The sequence below is a fragment of the Petaurus breviceps genome, unplaced genomic scaffold, assembly GCF_028583685.1.
Source record: "Petaurus breviceps papuanus isolate PSGF00001 unplaced genomic scaffold, PetGlider_PUasm1.0 90925, whole genome shotgun sequence".
NCBI classification, from domain to species: domain Eukaryota; kingdom Metazoa; phylum Chordata; class Mammalia; order Diprotodontia; family Petauridae; genus Petaurus; species Petaurus breviceps.
In genome coordinates, this window is record NW_027187380.1 from 37,840,129 (window position 1) to 37,860,797 (window position 20,669).

The window sequence follows — 20,669 nt, forward strand, 5'->3', positions numbered from 1 at the left end:
GTCGCGCCTTTTCTACACTCCCCGCCATCTCAGTCCCCCCCCCCCCCTTCCTCCTCAACCCCTAAACACACTTCATTCCTGTCACTGGTGTAGTCTTTCTTCCATTGCCTTCTCCCTGCCCTAAGTCAATGATACTCTCTTTTTTCTCAGTTGACCACCAGCTCTCACCACACCCCCAATTGGAGAGAGCATCTTGGTTGTTGCTTACTCTATAAACTATTTGTATTTGCTAGGCACGCTGATCTCCTGGTAGGTCTAGAGGCCTTTCAATCAGGGAAGCTGTGACCCCTCCCACCTTTACTTCTCTTATCTTTTCTCTCTGAGGTGCTCTCCCGCTTTTACTTCATCTCAGGCTGTCAGTAAACCTCGAGGATTTTTCTAGGAAGCTTCTTGACTGCGCAAATTTCCCCGGGCAGCAGCGTGAGCAGTAGCCACAGTTTAAGAATTCTGAATTATTCTGGGAAGCCAGTTTTTGTTTTTTTACAAAAACCACTTTTTGTAAACGGTCCAATTGGCTTCTTAGCCTCAACCGTAATTTTCTTGCTTCGACTTCGAAGGTGTCTTTTCTTTCCCACCAAAATGTCAAGAGTGACTAAAGCTATGACTTTGACCACTCCGGGAAGAGCCGCAGTCGAGGCTGCGGCAGCTCTGAAGCTTTAAAGCCTGGAAATTAATAGGTGTTTGCAAGTGATTGAGAAAGGACTGAACTCTTTAGTGCTTGGTCTAGGTAAACAGTAGAGGTAACAAGGGGAATGCGTCCCACTGAGCCTCTCTCAGTGCACATAAGCCGCGTATGTGCCTAAGCGACAGCAACTTTGGCCTCAATGACTCCAGTCCTTTGCTGCCTGTGGTGAGAAGGAAACTCTTGTTCACTATTGTTCACCATGCTGTGCCTCTGGCTTTGTATGTTCTACTCTTGTTCACACTCCTGTGCTTCAGTGCAGGGCCTAGTACTGCCAGGCACAGTGCCCCTCTTGCCAGCAGAGTCCCAAACCTCTATAATATCTGCTTTGTCTCCAGACACTATAAACCCCAAGACATTCTTTGGGTTGCCACAGGCTCCTTCAACTGTAGCCACGGTTGAGAGTCAGGAGGAAACAGACTGGGTACTTGTGATTCCGCCTATCCTGTCTCTAGCTTCTTCAGTGATTTTGCTAACAAGAAACTGCCGCAGGCAATCATCATAGAGGTGAAGAAGGGTGGCACCAGGGCTCTGTTGGAGTTCCTACGGGTGCATTCTGACGTGCGTGCAGTGGGTGCAGAGCCTCACTTCTTTGACCGCAACTACGACAAGGGGCTCACCTGGTACAGGTAACTCAGATTTCCGAACTCAAAGGGGGAGGAGGGCAGTTAAGTAGAGTAGCACTGGATTGGGGTGGGAAAAGGGCATTGACTTCCCAAGGGCATTGCTGACTCTTTTTCGCCCCAAACGGAATGATTAGGCAGTTCTGGGTCGCAGCAGAACACTGTTCAGACTGCACTACTGGAGATCTGCTGGTGGTGTGTTCCCCTGGAACACGCTCCTCCCCCCTCCCCTTTCCTCCCTCTTTATGCCATTAAGAAACCTTTTAGTGTAACTGATAATTCTGCCTCTGTATTTCGGTGTGTACAGCCAATATCCTCTTTCAAGAAGCCAGAGAAAAGTATCTTGCTGGTAAATTGGTAGATCGAGAATTTCAAACTGGCACAACGTTTAATAGAGCATTCTCTCTGCCTAGAGACACTTTTGCAGAAAAACTTTACAGAACGCTGTAAAGTTTTCCTCTTTTTACAATATTCTCTTGTTTTCTTTTTAGGGCAGTTGGGGTTAAGTGACTGGCCCAAAGTCACATGGATAGTATGTCAAGTGTCTGAGGCCTCATTTGAACTCAGGCCCTTTTAACTCCAGGGCCCGGTGCTCTCTTCACTGAGCCACCTAGCCGCCCCTACAATATTATTTTCAAAGGTAAACCCATTTAAAAAAAAACAAAAAACCTCTAATTGAAGGAGAGAGGAAAGGATACTTATGCAATCTCGCAATTGGAACGAACTGCAAGGTTGCGGACTCAGTGCCTCATTTTATAGCAGGAGTAGTGAAGTAATTGTTCCTACTGTTCCATTAAAATCGTTATTCACTCCTCACCTGAGAGTTCGGAGATCCACCTGTAGTCTAAAGGGATGTATACCAGACCAGATTTCGGGATTCGTTCCTAGCTCAGCAGATGCGGTGGAACCTGCAGAGGGCGTATGTTTAATAAATTGGGTTTTGTTTTGTTTGAAGATAGTTCTTCTGACAGTCTCTGAAAGGGTTTTGAACCCTCTTTCCTTCAGCCGGGAATCCTAGGTGTTGTTTGGCTCTGACTCGCGGTGGGCTATGGGTAGTTGCCGCCTCTTCTTTCAGGCTGGAGCTGAGATTGTTTGAAGCAGCTCAGTTCGTATCCTGTCTCTAGCTTCTTCATTGTGGAGCTGTGCTGATCTCTGTTGGAGAAATCGGCTCACTGCAGCCAAGGGCTCTTCACACAAGAAAAACGAATTTAATCGCTCTGTGGTCTGCTTTGAATTAGTTCACAAAACCACGAAGCTGAAGAACATAAACCCACCTATAAGAAACTTATGAGTATTCTTTTCTAAGCATTTTGTGGGAACTCAATAAATAAACTTCTTGGTCGTTGATGGATTAAGAAAATGTTTGTCTGGGTGGTGCACAACCGTAAGCACTCTCAGGCTCGTGAGGCAGAAGAAAACTGGGTGAACTTTGCATGATTTATTAGCCCACAGACAGCCTGGTTCACTTGGAGTGACTGCTGCTGCCCTATCTGGTCTCCGAACTCCTCTCCTCCCCGGCTTCACTAATCCGTGTTTCAGGGCTCCTGGAGTAGGTTCTAGATTAGTTGTTTTTTGTCCTTTGTTTTCAAAGAGGTTGGTGGCATCAGGGAAATGATGTCATGACTTGCAGTTAACTATGATTTGAGTGAGAGAGGGCTGTGCAAGGCCACCAGCCTCACTTTTTCCTCCAGAATCATCTGGATCCAGTGACCAGATATTCATCAGGCTGACTGGAGATGACCCAGGATGCCATGGGAGACCCTGGCCCTTTTAGGCTAAGGCCTTTTCAGGTACTCATTTAGAGTGAGGTAAGGCTCATTCAGTGAAAAGGCCTCTTTAAGAAGTGGGTCAAGGGATGGCCCCTTAAGTTAGAAAAAAGAAAAAAATATCAAGGTAGGCAGGAAAGACCCTCAGGGTTTCTCTTCCAAGGAAAAACAGTTACCCAATACATTCACTGTAAGGCAGGATAGGTCAAAATATCGTCATTAAGTGGTGCTTGGACGGGGACCTAGTGTTATCCAATGTAGGAGAGAGAGAGAAAGAGACAGAGAGAGACAGAGAGAGAGAGAGAGAGAGAGAGAGACAGAGAGAGAGACAGAGAGAGAGACAGAGAGAGAGAGACAGAGAGAGAGAGACAGAGACAGAGAGAGAGACGGAGAGGGAGAGAGAGAGGGGGAGAGGGGGGAGGGAGGGGGGGAGGGGGAGGAGGAGGAGGAGGAGGAGGAGGAGGAGCTGACTTACCCAACTAGCTGGGTCCCCATTCAGGCATCCAGGAGTCCCAGATGGCTTAAAGATCCCACCAATTGCACTCAACCTTTTCGTGGGGGCTTGGTTTTCAGAGTAAGGATGTTAATAGTGGGGAAAATGGAGCTGTCGGTCTAACAACATGGAGATTCCACAACTTGAATCTTGGTCCCTTGAATTTCACCCTCTTGTCCTACTGCCTCTCCCCCCGCCCCATTCACCCTGATTCTAGCAAAAAGAGAAAAAAAAAGAGGGCCCCATTTCTAGACACTGTGTTTTCTGCTTCTCTGGTTGAATACTGAACTACATCCAAATTCTTCCATTGTTACAACTTGTCTCCAATTTTCACTACTAGACACTTATAAAAACAAAAGAGAATGGGACAAATTAAACCGTTCACCTCTCCAATCCTTTACCCTATGACTGCTCTCCTGTTTCTCTGAAGCCCTGTAAGTAGGGTCAGGGGAGAGGGAAAGATGAGAAAGAAAGGGTCATAGATAATGGGGTTGACCCTAAGGATTAAAACCCTCTTCTCCTACTCTCCCCCTTTACCTCCCTCTCTTTGTTACTTTCATCTTTGAACAAATAATTGATGAATGTCCCCAAAGTCTCAGGTTTCTTATGGAAATAAGAGAAAGGAGACCTTCCAACAAACTTCCCAGCAGCAACTGCCAGCCTTGTGTGGGGTTAGCATCACAAGCTAGTCAAAAAGATTCTTTAAAATCTAAAATTTAGGTGGAGCCAAGATGTCGGAGTAGAAGCACGACCTTCCCATGGCTCCAGCTTCCACCTTCCCCAATCCACGTAAAAAAGGGACTCTAAACAAACTTTGGAGCTGCAGAACTCACAAAATGACACAGAGAAGCTAACCTCCCACTGAGGACAGCCCAGCAGGCCGGCAGGAATGGGCCAGCTCAGCACTCTGGGAGCCAAGCCCAGCCCCAAGCCAAGGCTTTAGTCCCAGGGTGGGCCTGACCAGCCACCAGCCAGAGGGACTCCAGATCAGCAGCAGCAGCGATAGTTTCCAGATTTATCAACACATAGATGAAAAGGACAAAGTGAGAGGCCAGTGCAGTCTGGACTTTGGGACCAGTAAGTGGGAGTGCACGGCTTTTACCCCCGGGGTGAGAAGCCTGAGCCTCCAGCACAGCCAGCCAGTGCCACATGGCAGCTTCAGCTCCTAGCCTCCAGAGTGTAGGGGGACCAAGCACCAGTCTGAGGGGTAATCGCTCTTGCTTTAACCTGCTTGGATCTGGATTGCAGAATAGGGTGGAGGTACTGGGGTATGTGGCCAGCTTGCCAGAGCATGTGCAGACCTCAGAGAGGGCACCCATCTAATTCCTCTGGCAGCTGAGAAAACCCCAGCGTTTGGGATGAAAGCTCCCCTGTCTGGTGGCAGAGTTCTACTGTGGCAAAAAGCCCAAAAGTCAAGTAATTGAGTGGCAAAATGAGCAGGGAAAGGAAACAAAGCAGACAGAAGATTCCAACATTACACTCCTATTTGGGGGACAAAATGGAGCAAAGCATGGAACAGGAGGAAAACAGTGAAGTCAGAACTCCTGCACCAAAAGCTTCAAAGGAAAATACAAGCTGGTTACAGGCCATAGAGGACCTTAAGAAGCAGATAAGAGAAGTGGAGGAAAAATTGGGAAGATAAATGAGAACAGTGCAAGAAAATTATGAAATGAGAGTCAACAGCCTGACAGAGGAAAATAATACCTTAGAAAACACACTGACTCAAATGGCAAACGAGGCTCAAAAAGGCAATGAGGAGAAGAATGCCTTAAAAAGCCAAATTTGCCAGATGGAAAAAAGAATCTCAAAAGCTCACTGAGGAGAATCATTGCTTCAGAATTAGATTGGAGCAAATGGAAGCTAATGACTTTATGAGATATCAAGATGCTGTTAAATAGACCCAAACAAATGAAAGAATAGAAGGCAATGTGAAATATATCATTGTGAAAACCACTGACCTGGAAAATAGATCCAGGAGGGAGTATTTAAAAATTATTGGACTACCTGAAAGCCATGATCAAAAAAAGAACCTAGAAATCATCCTCCAAGAAATTCTCAAGGAAAACTGCCCTGATGTTTGAGAACCAGAGGGCAAAATAGAGGTTGAAAGAATCTACCAATCAACTCCTGAAAAAGATCCCAAAAAGAAAACTCCTAGGAATATTATAGCCAGGTTCTGGAATTCCCAGATTAAGGAGAGAATATTACAAGCATCCAGGAGGAAACAATTTGAATATTGTGGAAACACAATCAGGATAACCCAGGATCTGGCAACTTCTACACTGAGGGATTGAAGGGCTTGGAATATGATATTCCTGAGGTCAAAGGAGCTGGGATTAAAACCAAGAATCACCTACCCAGAAAAACTGAGTATCATGTTTCAGGGGAACATAAGGTCATTCAGTGGAATAGAGGACTTTCAAGCATTCTTGCTGAAAAAAGGGAAAAGAAACCATAAGGAACTTATCAAAGTTGAACTATTAACATTTCTACATGGAAAAATGATAATATTAATAATATTTATTAATATTAATAATATTAAGTAACTGATGAAACTTTTCTCAGTATGAAAATTGTTGAAGGGAATATATATATATATATATATATATATATACATACATATATATATGTCTATATCAGAGGGCCTACGGGTATATGAATACATATGTGAATGTGTGTATATATGTATACAGGTATACATAGATAGAGGGCACAAGACCAATTTAATAGGAAGGGATGATACTTAAATGGTAAAATAAAGAGGTGAGAGAGGAATATAATGAGAGAAGATGGGGAGAGACAGAATGGGGTAAACTATCTCATATAGAAGAGGCAAGGAGAAATGGTCACAATGGAGGGGAAGAATAGGAAGGCAAAAAGGAATGGGTCAACCTTATTCTTATTGAATTTGGCTCAGGGAGGGAATGACATACACACTAAATAGGGTGTCTCACCCTACTGGAGAGTAGGGGGGAAGGGGATGAGAGGGAGGTTGATGGAAGGGAGTGCAGTCTGGGGGGAGGGAAGTTGGAAGCACCCACTTTTGGAAACGGACAGGATCAAAGTACAGAATAGAACAAGTGGGATTTGGTATAGGAGGGAGGGAAATATAGTCAGTCTTTTGCAATATATCCACTATTGAAATACTTTTCGTAGCTGCACATGTCAACCTATATTGAATTGCTTATCTTCACAGTAAGGGTGGGTGATAAGGGAGGAAGGGAATGAATCTGGAATTCAAACTTTTAAAATCAAATGTTTAATATATATATACATATATATATATATACACTATTGTTAATGTTATTTTACATGTAACTTGAAAATAACATATACAGGCACTGGGACATAGAGATCCACTGTCTCCTACTGGAAAATTGGAGGGCAGATATATGGGAGAGAGCAGATTGGAGGAAGGGATATCTAGTGGGATCACTATTTTATGGTGGTGGATAGGGGACAAACGGGGAGAAATTTTGTAACTCAGGATTTTGCGGACATGAATGATGTAAACTAGAAGTTAATAAAGCATTTGATAAAGTAAAAAAAAAGTGAATTCTACCAAACATTAAAGATAAAGTAATTCTAATATTAAATAAATTATTTGGAATAATAGACAAAGGAGGGGTCTTACCAAACTCCTTTTATGAAATAAACATGATGCTGTTACCTAAACAAGGAAGAGCAAAAACAGAGAAAGAAAATTATAGGCCAATTTCACTAACAAGTATATTTGCAAAAATCCTAAATGAAATACTAGCAAGTAGACTAAACAATATGTCACAAAGATTATTGTGACCAAGTGGGATTTATACCAGGAATGCAGGGGTGGTTTAACATAAAAAAAAAAAACCAAACTATTAACATAATTGATTACATCAATAACAAAAGTAACAAAATCAGATGATTATTTAAATAGATGCAGAAAAAATTTTTGACAAAATACAACAGTCATTCCTGTTAAAAAAAAAAACTGAAAAGGTAGCTATAAATGAATAAAAAGCATCTAACTGAAACTGTCAGCAAGCATTATTAATCTAGGCAACCTGCATTTACTTTCAAATCAGAACTTTAGTAAATGTCAACAAAAATAAATAAATCAACAGATATTTCACCTTAGATGTTTGCTATTTAGATCTAGGTATGTTACCAAACCACAGCATGGCTCAAACTGTAGCATACTCCTAGCAGTAGTCATCTTTTTTCTCAAACACATTAAGGAAATCTGCTGAGCAACCACTACCTGACCAAAGAAGTCCTCACTAATGGAACTCATGATGTAGCCATAAAGGCTAGAAATATCCTTTTCAGTATAGCTATTCATTTACCGATACCCAGAGAAACATAAAGCAGAAAAGGTATCTGAGGACATGAGGTCCAACCTCAAGCTCACCTAAACAAGTACATGGTCTTATTGAGGTAGCCATAAAGGCTAGAAATATCTATCTCAGGATGGCTCTTCATTCGCCTGTGCACAAAGAATCAGAAAGCAGAAAAAAAACAGCCTGGGACTTGAGGCCAAATCTCAAGCTCACCTAAGCAAATACATGTTCTCACTACCATTGTGCTGTGGTTAGTAGGGATGGAAACTCTTTTTTTCCCCTGCTTTTGCTGGGAATCCAAGAGAGAATATGTGTGTGTGTGTGTGTACACACACACACACACACACACACATGTATATATATGTACATATATACACACATATATATAATATACATGTATATACACACATATATCCTTTATCCTTGTTCTTAAAAACTCCTGAGGGGGCAGGGGCATCTCTTAAACTATCAGTCCTCAATATTTTTGACATAGACCCTCATTGACAGAAGCCTCTAGTCACAATTGTCCTTCAGCTGGGAGCAAGAACCCATAGTCCACTCAAAGGGGTTAGGGCAAATTCTTTGTCCCTATGTTAAACAAGCAATGAGGACACCCGTGAAGAAGTTGTGAGAAGCAAACAGATGATATTTTATAGCCGAATGTACCTTTACAGCCATCCAGTTGACTAAAATTAGTATCACAGCATGGTACAGTGAAAAGAGTTGTTCTGTACTTAGAGAAACTTAGTTCAAATCCCATCCCTGGCATTTGATAGTTATGTGGTCTTGGGAAGTCACTTAAATTCTTTGGGCCTCAGTTTCCTCATCTGTAAAATGAGGGAATTAGACTAAATGAGTTTTAAACTCCGAATCTGTGATCCTGTGATATTCTTAACAGTCTGTTTTTTCCATTATGAATGTTTGACTATATCTAAGTCTATGAAATAACCTATCAGTATTTTGCATCAAATTGCTTAGTTAGTTTAATTAATCAATCAAAAAGAATTTATTGTTTACTACTATGCTAGTAATAAACATTCTTTCTATTTCTTTCTATTTGGAAGACAAGTATACAAAATAAACATGTAGAGAATAAATAGAAATTTTATAACCTATTAATTAAATGTAAGTTAGGACATAAAAAAGCTAGCATTTGGGCAAATCTAGGAAAAGTTTCATGTTTTCCCTATGTTTGCTATATTAACTCTACCTAACTAGAAGGTGATAAACCCTCCATTCATTTGATATTTCCTTGATTTCAGTCAGAAAAGTTTTCAAGTTATCTTTGAATAAGTTTTGTATGTCTTAAAACCCAAACATCTGATATATTTTGTGGTTATTCTCTATCAGTCTGTCTTAATTCTTGGTCATCATATATAGAATCCTTCATCCTTATAACTTTATTAAAGTAATTGATCACATCCATTGATTTTAGTTGCTTACTTTCTGGGCTTACTAGTGGAAAATTAACATATAGAGATTTTTTTTTAGCATTTTTTGTTGCCTGTTCATATTCATTTTAATGCCTAATTATGAGTGTAAAGATATCTAAAACATATTAAATTTGAGTAGCAATAATGGTTTAATCCAATTTAATGCTATTTCTGTTTTCATAATTTGACAGTAGCATAATAAATTTCCCTCACCTTTTCATTTTAAATATATTTAGATTTTTCCAGAAAAATGTGGGTTTTTATCAGTTTTTGTTCTATTCTGTATTTGATCCATTAATAATTTTTCATTTTATTGGAAATTTAGGCCATATTTATTAATAATTATTATTTAAAATAGAAATATTAGGCTAGAAGTAAGAAATTTAGAAAATTTTCTGATTAGAAATTTCTGAGGAAAATTAGAAGAGACTTGCTAATAGAAATATTATCAACTCAAATTTAACAGAACCACTCTAAAATTTATGTCTTATATAATATCAATAGCTTTGTAGGTTTGTTTTTTTTTTAATTTGTACATCTTTCTAAAAGATGGAAGCTTTGAATAGGGATTGCCTTGGCTCCCTTCTCTTTTCCCTGTCTTTTTTCTCCCTCACTGTTTCTCTGAAAAAACCCTTCTGGAACTTTTAGTGGTTCTATTTGTATAGGGTCCTGAGAGGTCTTGTGCTTTGTTACTAAAATTTTATCTAGATTTGAGAAATATTATTTGTTCTAGATACTTATATTTAAAGATTTGCTTGAATTGGATTTTCAATGCCTCTTTCTCAAATTTCCATCTACTGCTTTCTTGGAGAGTTCCAAGTTTTGCTGGGTAAGTAATTCTGTGTTTATGTCCCATATCTCCATTATATATAGGGATGAGGTGGGGCTCTACTACCATTTCAATTGACCAAAGAAAGCACAGATAACTCAAGCAAACCAGTCACCAGAATAAACTAGTTTTGCGGAAAATTTCCTGCAACTTCATCACAGTGTGGGGATAAGCTCCTAATCAATTTCAAAGAATAATATAGCTTTTGACAATGAGATGAAAAGAAAAAGTCTTAAGTTTATAACTGACTAAAAGAATAAGATGCAACTTTAGGAGTGTGTGTGCACATGTGCTTGTGCATGTGCATGTATGCATGGGTGTGCGTGCATGCATGCGTGCGTGTGTAGGGTGGCTAGGTGGCACAGTAGATAGAGTGCTGGGCCTGGAGTTAGGAAGATTTATCTTCCTGAGTTCAAATCTGGTCTCAGACACTTACTAGCTATGTAACCCTGGGCAAATCACTCTTTTTGCCTGTTTGTCTCAGTTTCCTCATCTGTAAAATGATCCATAGAAGGAAATGGCAGACCACTATAGTATCTTTGCCAGGAAAACACCAAATAAGGTTATGAAGAGTTGAACATGACTGAAAATTACTGAACAATAAATATAAGAAGAGTAGCAAGTTGAGTGGCAGAGGACTCCACTGCAGGAACACTTTGAGGAGACAGACCTTTGCACCTGTCCTTGAGATTATCAAGAGGTAGTGAGTGATGTCAGAAAGAACATTATCATCCCCTCCAACCACTCCCTCCCTCATCGGAGGAAGAGATTAGAGATATTAGAAGAGAAATATTAAAGAAATTTGACCAGTAAGAGATCTAGCTAGGAGCCCTGCAATCTGTCCTGTGTGGAGGTTTCTGCTGCCACTTTTTGCATTCTGTGCTTTTCTGATCTCGCCATCATCTTGTTACGAAAATTCAAGTGGAGGAAAGGATTTTGGACCTAAATGGTCAGCTCCTAGACAAGTATGCAGCCTGCAGTGGCCCTGAGATGTACTACAGGTCGAAAAGGAGTTTCTGGCTGGTGCAGGTGAGAAACCAGAGGAGGAAATAGATCCATTTGATGTGGACTCAGGTCAAGAGTTCTCAAAAGAAAGCCCCAGGGTGATGGAGCAGGCAGGCACCAACATCAGGGCTCTTGAGTGCCTCAGCACAGGCAGGGGAACCAGTAGACACCAGCTCCAAAAACCAATACATACACCAGTGATCTCCAGCAACCAAATCTCCTGGTGCTTCAACAGAGATCCTGGAAGCAGAACTCCAGGAGGCACAATTCCAGGTTGTCAGATATCCACTAGAAGCCAAATATTTGAGTGCTTTAGAGAAGCCCAGGTGAACAGGCAGCCCCCAGGGACCAGACTTTCAACTCCCACGCCAGGAGCTCCAATGTTGATGACCCCAGCTCAGCACCAGATAAGCTCCCGGACCATTACAACCTTCATCTGCCAGCACCTGAGGCCCCAGCGCACAAAACTAGGTCCCAGGCACCTAGCACAAGAAGTGTGGGTCAATGCTACCTATGCTCCAGCAGGAGAGCCCAATGTTAAAAGACAGGTAATAGGCAATCACCATGAACAAAAAGCAGAAATGGACAATGACCATAGATTCTTATTATGGGGACAGGGAAGATCAATTCAGAATTGATTGAGAATTCAGAAGACGATGACGTTGTCAATATACCCACAACCAAAACCTCAAAGTTGAACATAAACTGGTCTCAAGCCCAAAAAGCCTTTTTGGAAGAGCTTTTTAAGCTCTTTTTTAATCCTTTTTAAGGATTTGGGAAAAGGAATGAGAGGTATACAAGTGTAATGCCAAGCAAAGGCAACTTCCCAAGGTTCAAAATACCAGCATAGGTGCTCTCCATTTTGTTCAGTGACAAATTAAGAACAGAGAAAATCAAAATATGACATCATTCACAATACAGCATTTACTAAGTGTGATTCAATAATCTCTAAGTACTACTCCACCTCTGGACATTACATTCATTTAATCAATCACAAAGTCCCTCTTCTAAGTACTACTCCACCCCTAGGCTGTACATTCATTTAGTCCATCACAAAGCCCCTGTTCTCAAATGGAGATTAGTTTCCAATCATAAGTAAAGTACATTCATTTGTTTAATCACAGAGCACAAAAAAGTCAAAAGTTCCCCACCCTTGGATCACAATTGAATCTACCCCAGAGTTACAACAAGCTTAAGCACAGTATTTAATACCCAAGTGGAGGTCTTTTCTTCATCTTGACCTGAGGCAAGTTCTCAGCAATCTTTGTTCCTGGGGAGACAAAGCTGAGCAACGCCACAAAATACATTGTCGGTGTCTTCATTAATTCATTCTCTGTCTGCAGAACAGTCCTAGGACCCCTGAAAACACTAGCAAAACCCTCTTCCAGGATTTCTGTAAACATACAACAAGAAAATCCTTCTTCAGGGCTTCTGAACCAACAGCAAGGTTCCAACACCTCTGCAACAACAGGACTGTCCTTCACCAGTGGACAGAATTCACTCTCTGTCTGCAGAACAGTCTCACGAGCTCTGAACCAACAGCAAGGCTCCAAACCCTCTGCAACAACAGCACTGTCCTTCCCCAGTGGACAGAATTCACTCTCTGTCTGCAGAACAGTCTCAGTAGCTCTCAACCAACAGCAAGGTTCCAAGACCTCTGCACAATAGGACTGTCCTTCACCAGTGGAAAAATCTGGCAAAACAACATCAAAACAGACAACAAAGTACCAGCATAACAGCCATGTCTCCTCAGTCCTTGGCAGCTCTGGGTGGCAGCTCTCAAAAGTCCTGGGAAATTCAAAGTGGCCCTCAGCAATCCTCTCAGTCTCTCTCTACATTCAAAGGTGCTGCTTCCAAAAAGTTCTTCTGCTTCTCTCTTTTCTTGTGTCTCTAAATTTACGTCATCAGCTCCTCCCAGTTCAGCACTCTCTTTTCACGTCAACAAGTCCATCCCACAAGTGGGATTCACAAGCTCTGGGTTTTAACACAATCAAACCAAAAACCAAGCCAATATAGGGGGATCTTTAAATTCCATTACAACAAGAGAGAGTCAATATTTTGGAAAAGGAAGGACAAAAATTGACAGTAGAAAACAAGTCCTTAAAAAAATATAATTGGCTAAATGGAAAAGGAGGCACAAAAACTCACTGAAGAGAACTCCTTAAAAAGTAAAATGAGCCAGATGGAAAATGATGTACAAAACCTAATAGAAGAAAACAATTCATTAAAAATTAGAATTGGGCAAGTGAAAGCTAATGACTCTATGAGATTTCAAGAATCAGTCAAACAAAGACTAAAGAATGAGAAAATAAAAGAAAACATAAAATACCCCCTTGGCAAAACAAATGACTTGCTAAATAGATCCCAGAGAGACAATTGTAAAAATTGTCAATATACCTGAAACTCATGATGAAAAAAAGAGCCTGATTGACATCTTTCAGTAAATAATCAAAGAAAACTGCCCTGAGGTCCTAGAATCAGAACATAAAAAGTCACTGAAAGAATCCCTGATCACCTCCTGAAAGAGATCCCAAATTGAAAATGCCAAGGAATATTGTAACCAATTTTCAAAATTACTATGTGTAGCAGCAAGCACCCCAAGTGTCCTCAGGGTTGCTACCAACACAGGTTCTTGGATCTGCTTTGATAAAGGAAAGCAACTCAAAATGGGTTAACAAGCTTACTTTAATCAGTCAAACATATATCATTTACCTCGTTCAGGTGAAAAAGGTCAGCACCCCGAACTTCAAAGTATACAGGCAGAATTATCAAGACAGAAACAGATCAAGTAGACAGCTTTCCAAACTGTCCAACCATTACATCCATACCAAATCAACACCTGGATTTCAACATCTGGGTTTTTCAAAGCCGGGGAGCTCTGGACAACGGCTTCCCAGAATCCAGATCAAATCGCAGAACATTTCTCAAAGTGAGCCCCCAAAACAAAGCTGCACATCAGGGCTTATATAGCCTTCTCCTGGCTCAGAGAATGTAACAACCTTTTGGACCCACTGGCCAATCAAAAAGTATCAACTGAAAAACAAGCCTCCCACCCCAGGCTCCAGGTGCACTTTAGCGTAGGGGCAGGGAAGATCTTTAAATTTGCATTCCGTTACACTATGTCAAAGAGAAAATACTCCAAGCAGGAAGAAAGAAATCACCTAAATATAATGGAACCACAGTCAGGATTATGCAGGGCCTTGCATTTTCTACATTAAAATATCAAAATAGCGAAGGAGCTTGGATTATAACTATTATATTATGTTTTATGTTATATTATATTATATTAATTATATTATATTATATTATATTATATTATATTATATTATATTATATTATATTATATTATATTATATTATATTATATTATATTATATTATATTATATTATATTATATTATATTATATTATATCCCAGCAAAATTGAGCATAATCATTCAGGGGAGAGATGGACATTCAGTGAAATAAGGAACTTCCATACCTTCCTGATGAAAACACCAGAGTTCAACAGAAAATTTGATCTTTAAATACAAGAGAGGCATACAAAGCTAAATCAGGAAAGAAAAAACCAACATGTTATTAATAAGGGCAAACTATTTACATCTCTGCAAGAGAAGATGACACTTGTAACTCTTGAGAACTGTATCATTATTATGGCATTTAAAAGGGGCATGGATATAAATTGAGTTTGATGTGATGATAAAAAGTCCAAATAAATGGTGAAAAGGGATTGTACTGGGAGAAGAGTAAAGGGAGAAGCAGACAAGGGTAACTTACATCACATGAAGAGGTATAAAAACATATTACAGTAGAGAGAAAGAAGGGAGGGAGATGAGCATTGTATGAATCTCATTGAATTGAAATCTCATCCAATTTGGCTCAAAGACAGAATAACATACTCAGATATAGAAAACTAACTTGCCCTATAGTCAGTAAGAGGGGAAAGGGGAAGAAAATGGAGGGAGCTGATAGAATGGAGGGCAGACTGAAGGAGGCAGTGGTTGAAAGCAAAACACCAGTGAGAAGGGAAAGGGACAAAGGAAAGAGAAAAATACAAATGGGGGGGGGAATAGGATGGGGAGAAAGACACAGGTAGTAATCATAACTGTAAATGTGAATTGGATGAACTCTTTCATAAAACAGAAGGAGATAACAGATTGGATCAAAAACCAGAATCCTACAATATGTTGTTTATAAGAAACACATTTGAAGCAGAGGAATATACACAGAGTAAAGATAAAAGATTGGAGCATAATATATATCCTTTAGTTGAAGTAAAAAAATAGCAAAGATAGCAATCCTGATCTCAGACAAAGCAAAAGCAAAAATAGATCCAGTTAAAAGAGGAAACTACATCCTGCTAAAAGGGGAAATGACATCCTGCTAAAAGGAACCATAGACAATGAAGTATTACCATTACTAAACACATATGCCCCAAGTGGGATAACATCCAGATTCTTAGAGAAGAAATTAAGGGAGTTACAGGAAGAAATAGATAACAAAATTAATAAATATAACTAAGAACTGGTTTAATGAAAAAAAAACCCAATAAAATAGAAAAACCTTTGGTTAATTTGATTAAAAAAAAAGAAAGAAGAAAAACACATTACCAGAATCAAGAATGAAAACAGTGAATTCACCACCAATGAAGAGGAAATCAAAACAGTAATTAGAAGCTATTTTGCCCAACTGTATAGCAATAAATTTGACAATCTTAGTGAAATGAAGGAATATTTACAAAAATATAAATTGCTCAGAGTTATGGAAGAGGAAATAAAATACTTAAATAATCCCTTTTCAGAAAAAGAAACTGAACAAACCATCAGGGAACTTCCTAAGGAAAAAATCGCCAGGACTAGATGGAATTACGAGTGAATTCTATTAAACATTTAAAGGACAATTAATTACAGTACTACATAAATTATTTGGGAAAATAAGTGAAGATGGAGACCTACCATATTATTTTTATGATTAAAATATGGTGTTGATACCTGAACCAGAAAGAGCCAAGATAAAGAAAAGTGTAGACCAATTTCCCTAATGAAGATACATGAAAAAAAATTTAAATAAAATATTAGCAAAGAGATTACAGAAATTTATCTTGAATTTATATGAGGAATGCAGAACTGGTTCAATATTAGGGAAACTATCATATAATTGACCATATCAACAGCATAACCTTCTAGGGTATACCCCATAATACCACTTCTAGGTCTGTATTCCAAAGAGATCATTAAAATGGGAAAAGAACTCATATATACAAAAGTATTTATAGCATTTTTTGTGGTGGCAAAAATTGGAAATTGAGGAGATGTCCATCATTGGAGAGTGGCTGAACAAGTTGTGATATATAAAGGTAATGGAATACTACTGTGCTATAAGAAATGATGAGCAGGTGGACTTCAGAAAAACCAGGAAAGACATATAAACTGATGTTGAGTGAGCAGGACCAGGAGAACATTGTACAAAGTAACAGCCACATTGTGTGATGGCTGACTTTGATAGCTCTTCTCAGCAATGCAAGGATCTGAGACAACTCCAAAAGCTCATGATAGAATTAAGATGGAAGCATTCTATTTGCTCTTTTTTTCTTTTTTTGTTTTATTTTGTTTCTTCTTTCTTGTGGTTCCTCCCATTAGTTCTAATTCTTCTTTGCATTATGACTAATGTGAAAATGTTTAAAATGAATACATAGATAGAGACTATATCAGATTGCACAACATCTTGGGGAGGGGAAAGGAGAGGAAGGGGGAGAAAATTTAAAACTCAAAATTTTATGGCAGTGAATGTTGAAAACTAAAAATACATTAATTATTTAAAAAGAGTTACAAGTATCATCTTCCCATGTAAGGATATAAAGAGTTTGCTTTTATTGAATAACATGTTTTTTTTCTTTCCTCTTTATCTCTTTATGCCTCTCTTAAGTCTTATATTTGAAGATCAAATTTTCTGTTGAGCTCTGGTCTTTTCATCTGGAAGGTTTGGAAGTCCTCTATTTCATTGAAATGGGTCGGGGGGGGGGTCACCTCTTCCTCTGAAATTTTATGCTCAATTTTTCTGGGTAGTTGACCCTTATTTTTGTTTGTTTTGTTTTGCTTTTGGTTTAAAGCAATTGGGGTTAAGTAACTTGCCCAAGGTTACACAGCCAGTTTTGTGTGTGTGTGTGTGTGTGTGTGTGTGTGTAGGTGTTTAATATCTGAGGCTGGAACCAATCCCGGGTCCTCCCAACTCTGGGGCTGGCACTCTTACTCACTGCACCACCTAGCCACCCCTGACCCTTGGTTTTAATCCAAATCCTTTGCCTTACAGAATATCATATTCCAAGCCCTTCAACCTTTAAATGTAGAAGCTGCAAGGTCATGCATAATTCTGACTGTGGTTCCATAATATTTAAATTGTTTCTTTCTGGCTCCTTGAAGTATTTTCACTTTGACCTGATAATTCTGCAATTTGACTACCATATTCCTTGGAATTTTCAATTTGGATCAGTAGATCTTTCAGTGATCAGTAGATCCTCTCAATGACTGTTTTACCTTCTGGTTCTAGGACCTCAGGGCAATTTGATGATTTCTTGAAAGATGCTGTTCAGGCTCTTTTTTTGATCATGACTTTCAGGTAGACCAGTAATTTCTAAATTATCTCTCCTGGATCTATTTTCTAGGTCACTTGTTTGTCCACTGAGATGACTTACATTTTCTTCTATTTTTTTCATTCTTCTGATTTTGTTTGACTGATTCTTGATGTCTCATACAATCATTAATTTTCACTTGCTCAATTCTAATTTTTAAAGAATTGCTTTCTTCAGTTAGATTTTGTACTTCCTTTTCCATTTGGCTCATTTTACTTTTTAAGGAGTTCTTCTCTTAAGTGAATTTTTGTGCTTTCTTCTCCATTTGGCCAATTCTACTTTGTAAGGAGTGCTTTTCTTCAGTGTGCTTCCTCCACCCACCCCTTCCCCACAATTCGGCCAGTTTTGTTTTTGAATGAATTATTTTCTACAGTCAATGTTTGTTCTTCCTTTTCCAAGCTATTGACTTTTTTGGTTTTTTTTTTATTGGGGGAAGGCAGGGCAATTGTGGTTAAGTGACTTGACCAAGGTCACACAGCTAATAAGTGTTAAGTGTTTGAGGCCAGATTTGAACTCAGGTACTCCTGACTCCAGGGCTAGTGCTCCACCTAGCCACCCTGATTGACTCTTTATTACATACCTCTCATTTCTTTTTCCACTTTTTCTTCTACCTTTCTTATTTGACCTTTTAAAATCCTTCTTGAGTTCTTCCAAGAAGGCTTTTTGGGTTTGAGACCTTTGAAGTTTGGGATGTGGGCATATTGCTGCTGGAGGTCTCCTGCCTGCCCAGAGTTGCACTGAAGCACGGGGAGTTCAAGTACTATGATCCTGTCTTATACTTCTTTGTAATTTTAATTTTATTTATTTTTTGCTTCATTTTTAATTGTGAGTTGTCTCCCCCCAACTCTGCATTAGAGAAGGCCAACATTCAATCAATAGATATAGACGATATGTGGAGCCATATAATGCATACTTCTATAGATTAGTTCTTTATCAATTTATCAATTATCACAAAATTCTCTGGAGGTAGATAACATCTTCCTTCATAGGTCTTTTGTAGTTGATTTGAGTATTTATTATACTCTGAAACTTCACAGGTACTTTTCAAATAATATTGCTGTTACTGTATACAATGTTCTCTTGGTTCTGTTTATTTCACTCTGCATCATTTTTTGGATTTATTGTATTTATATTTATTTAGTATTTAATTTTCCCCAGTTACATGTAAAAACAATTTTTAACATTAATTTTTAAAACTTTGAGTTCCAAATTCTTCCCCTCCCTCCTTTCCCACCCCACCTCATTGAGAAGGCAGGCAATTCCATGTAGGTTATATATGTGTAGTCATGAAAATCATTTCTATAATAGTCATGAAATAAAACACAGACCAAAAAAAACTGAAGAAAAATTAAAAAGTGAAAAAAGCAAAAATTGCTTAAATTGGTGTATTTAGACACCTTCAGTTCTTTCTCTTGAGATATATAGCATTTTTCATCTTAAGTCATTTGGAGTTGTCATGGACCTTTGTATTGTTGAGAATAGCTAAGTAATTCACAGCTGATCATCTTACAAAATCTCTGTTACTTTGAACCCTGTACATTTCACTTTGCATCAATCCATGCAAGTCTTGGTTTTTCTGAGAGCCTCCTGCTCATTATTTCTTATAGTACAATAGTGTTCCAATATAATTGCATACTACAACTTATTCAGCCATTCCCCAAGTGATGTGTGTCCCTTCAATTTCAAATTATTTACCCCCGGAAAAGAGCTGCTATAAATATATTTTGTATTTATAGGTCTTTTTGATTTTTTGAATTTTTAATGTTTTGGGGGATACAAACTTAGCAGTGGTATTGCTATGTCAGAGGGTATGCATGGTTTTATAGCTCTTTGGGCATAGTTCCAAATTGCTCTATAGAATGATTTAATCAACTCACAGCTCAGACAACAGTATATTAATGTCTCATTTTTTGCCACATTCCTTCCAACATTTGCCATTTATTTTTCTGTCCTATTATCTAGTCTAATAGGTATGCAGTAGTACCTCAGAATTGTTTTAACTTGCATTTCTCTAATCAATAGTCAGTTAGACTCTTTTTAAAAATATGTCTATAGACAGCTTTAATTAGTTCATCTAAAAACTGATTATGTCTTTTGATCATTCATCAAGTGGGGAATGGCACTTATTTTTTATAAATCTGACACAGTTTTCTATATGTTAGAGAAATTAACACTTTATCAAAGAAACTTACTTCAAGATTCGTTTTCACAGTTACTAACTGTATTTCAATCCATCCTATTCCCCCCACTCTTGTTTATTCTATTCTGTCTCTCCTTTTACCTTGTCCTTCCTCAAAAGTGTTTTGCTTCTGATTATGCCTTCCCCCAATCTGCCTTCCCTTCTATCATCCCTCCACCCTCCTTATACACTTCCCCTCTACTTTACTGTAGGGCAAGACAGATTTGTATACTCCATTACCTATGTATCTTATTTCTTAGTTACATGTAAAAACAATTTTTAACATTCATTTAAAAAACTTTGGGTTCCAAATTCTCTCCCTTCCTTCCTCCCCACCCCCATCATTGAGAAGGCAAGCAATTCGATATAGGTCATACATGTGAAGTCATGCAAAACGCTTCCATAATAATCATGTTATGGAAGACTAACTACATTTTCCTCCATCCCATCCATCCCTCCATTTATTCTATTCTCTCCTTTCACTCTTTGCCTCCTCAAATGTGTTTGCTTCCATTTACCTCCTCCCCCAATCTACTTGCCCTTCTATCACACCCCATCACTTAGCCCGCTCCCCCATACTTTCCTGTAGGGAAATTATATATACATATATATATTCATACACACACACATATACCCATTTGAGTGCATATATTATTCCCTCCTTAAGACAAATTGGATGAGAGTAAGGTTCATTCATTCCCTCTCCCCTTC

General features: G+C 38.9%; 1 protein-coding gene across 1 annotated transcript in view; it reads left to right on the forward strand.

The window, feature by feature from the left end:
* Positions 1–20,669, forward strand: part of HS3ST3B1 (heparan sulfate-glucosamine 3-sulfotransferase 3B1) — a 41,022-nt gene that overhangs the window by 118 nt on the left and 20,235 nt on the right. The window contains 2 exon segments of the mRNA XM_069076002.1: positions 859–1,101; positions 1,104–1,311. Of these exon segments, the coding sequence (XP_068932103.1) occupies positions 859–1,101; positions 1,104–1,311 (451 nt within the window).